Source organism: Myotis brandtii, unplaced genomic scaffold (genome assembly GCF_000412655.1).
Source record: "Myotis brandtii unplaced genomic scaffold, ASM41265v1 scaffold455, whole genome shotgun sequence".
NCBI lineage: Eukaryota > Metazoa > Chordata > Mammalia > Chiroptera > Vespertilionidae > Myotis > Myotis brandtii.
In genome coordinates, this window is record NW_005367384.1 from 675,227 (window position 1) to 676,688 (window position 1,462).

Here is a 1,462-nt window from a genome sequence, read left to right on the forward strand (position 1 = left end):
AAAAGTAAATAGTGCTAAGGTTAAGAAACTCTACTTCAAATTTATCTGGGGAGGGGGCGAAATTCACCTACAAACAAGAAAATAACTGATGCCACCCTCTAGTGGCCAAATGCAGCAGCAGAATCTCCACCAAAAATTCACTAAATTTGCAGATGATGAAATGTATGAGATTTGTTTTCCCCCCAAGGAATTTCCTTATTAAACTAGGATGCATCTTATAAATATTGTCATATGTGGTATCACCTATTTCAGCCCTGACAGAATCAGAGATATCAGGGTCTAGGAGAAAGAAAACAGCAAACAAAAAGGAAGTTACAAAATGCTAAAAGTTACAACAAAATTCTGCACTGGAACTATATAAAATTGCTCAAATCATATTCTGAAACTGTGAAATTAAGCCAAAGGCTCTTTTGAGGTAATCATTTAGTACTTTTAATCGTTCTTTCATAAGCTGGTAGAAATATAAACCGACCTCTGCATGGTGTTTATTTGCACGACACAATGACAAATATTAACTAAACTAATAATCGTGTCACTGTTTACTTTGCGTGAGTCAGAAAATATTCTCAGAATCCCTAGCATTATCCAGGCTCTGCGTGACTTCAAATCCAGTCTTTTTTTTTTTTTTTCTTAACTCAGTAGGCGTTTGCTGTTTTTATCTAAAACTTGCACGGGATTCTGAAGGAAAATTGTGTCTTCTTCCCATAAGCCTAACACTAAGCTTTCCTCTGATGATACTGTGAATCTCACAAGCCAGAGTCCAGCCACCAACTTACATGCAGATTTGGGGGTCACAATAGGCCTTCTCAATACTCTCCATGGGCTGGAGGTCCACCCAGGTGTTTGCATTCATCACCTGCCACCGGTAGGGCAGGTGGAAGTGAACCTTGCTGCAGCCTTCTACAAAGACAGAGAGGAGGGCTCAGTGGGACTGTAACCAATTCAACTAAGGCCACTGCCAACGTTCCCATCGAGGCCTGCCTTTCCCACGCAGCCAGGACCACATGCAGGCACAGGCTGTCTGTCTCCACCTTTGCTCATGCTGGCTGCTGCCTGCACTGCCCCATAACCATATTTCCAGGTTCCTTTATCACCCACAGAGACTCATCAGAAAACAACAATTCTCCACTCCCCAAAAAGTCCCTTTACCCACATGAAGATCTGAGGTCATTCTAAATGTACAGTTACCCTTTGTATCTCTCCCTCTCCCTTCCTTTCTGAAATAAATAAATATATATATATTTTTTAAAAATCTATGTTATATGTATTTTATGACAATGAAAAAGAAAATTTTTTGCCGAAACCGGTTTGGCTCAGTGGATAGAGCGTCGGCCTGCGGACTGAAAGGTCCCAGGTTCGATTCCGGTCAAGGGCATGTACCTGGGTTGCGGGCACATCCCCAGTAGGAGATGTGCAGGAGGCAGCTGATCGATGTTTCTCTCTCATCGATGTTTCTAACTCT

General features: G+C 41.9%; 1 protein-coding gene across 1 annotated transcript in view; it reads right to left on the bottom strand.

The window, feature by feature from the left end:
* The window catches only part of ZC3HAV1 (zinc finger CCCH-type, antiviral 1), a gene marked incomplete at its 5' end in the record, with an annotated part of 51,993 nt that overhangs the window by 21,121 nt on the left and 29,410 nt on the right, over positions 1-1,462 (bottom strand). The window contains one exon of the mRNA XM_005874988.2: positions 777-900. Within this exon, the coding sequence (XP_005875050.2) occupies positions 777-900 (124 nt within the window). The remainder of the gene's footprint in view (positions 1-776; positions 901-1,462) is intronic.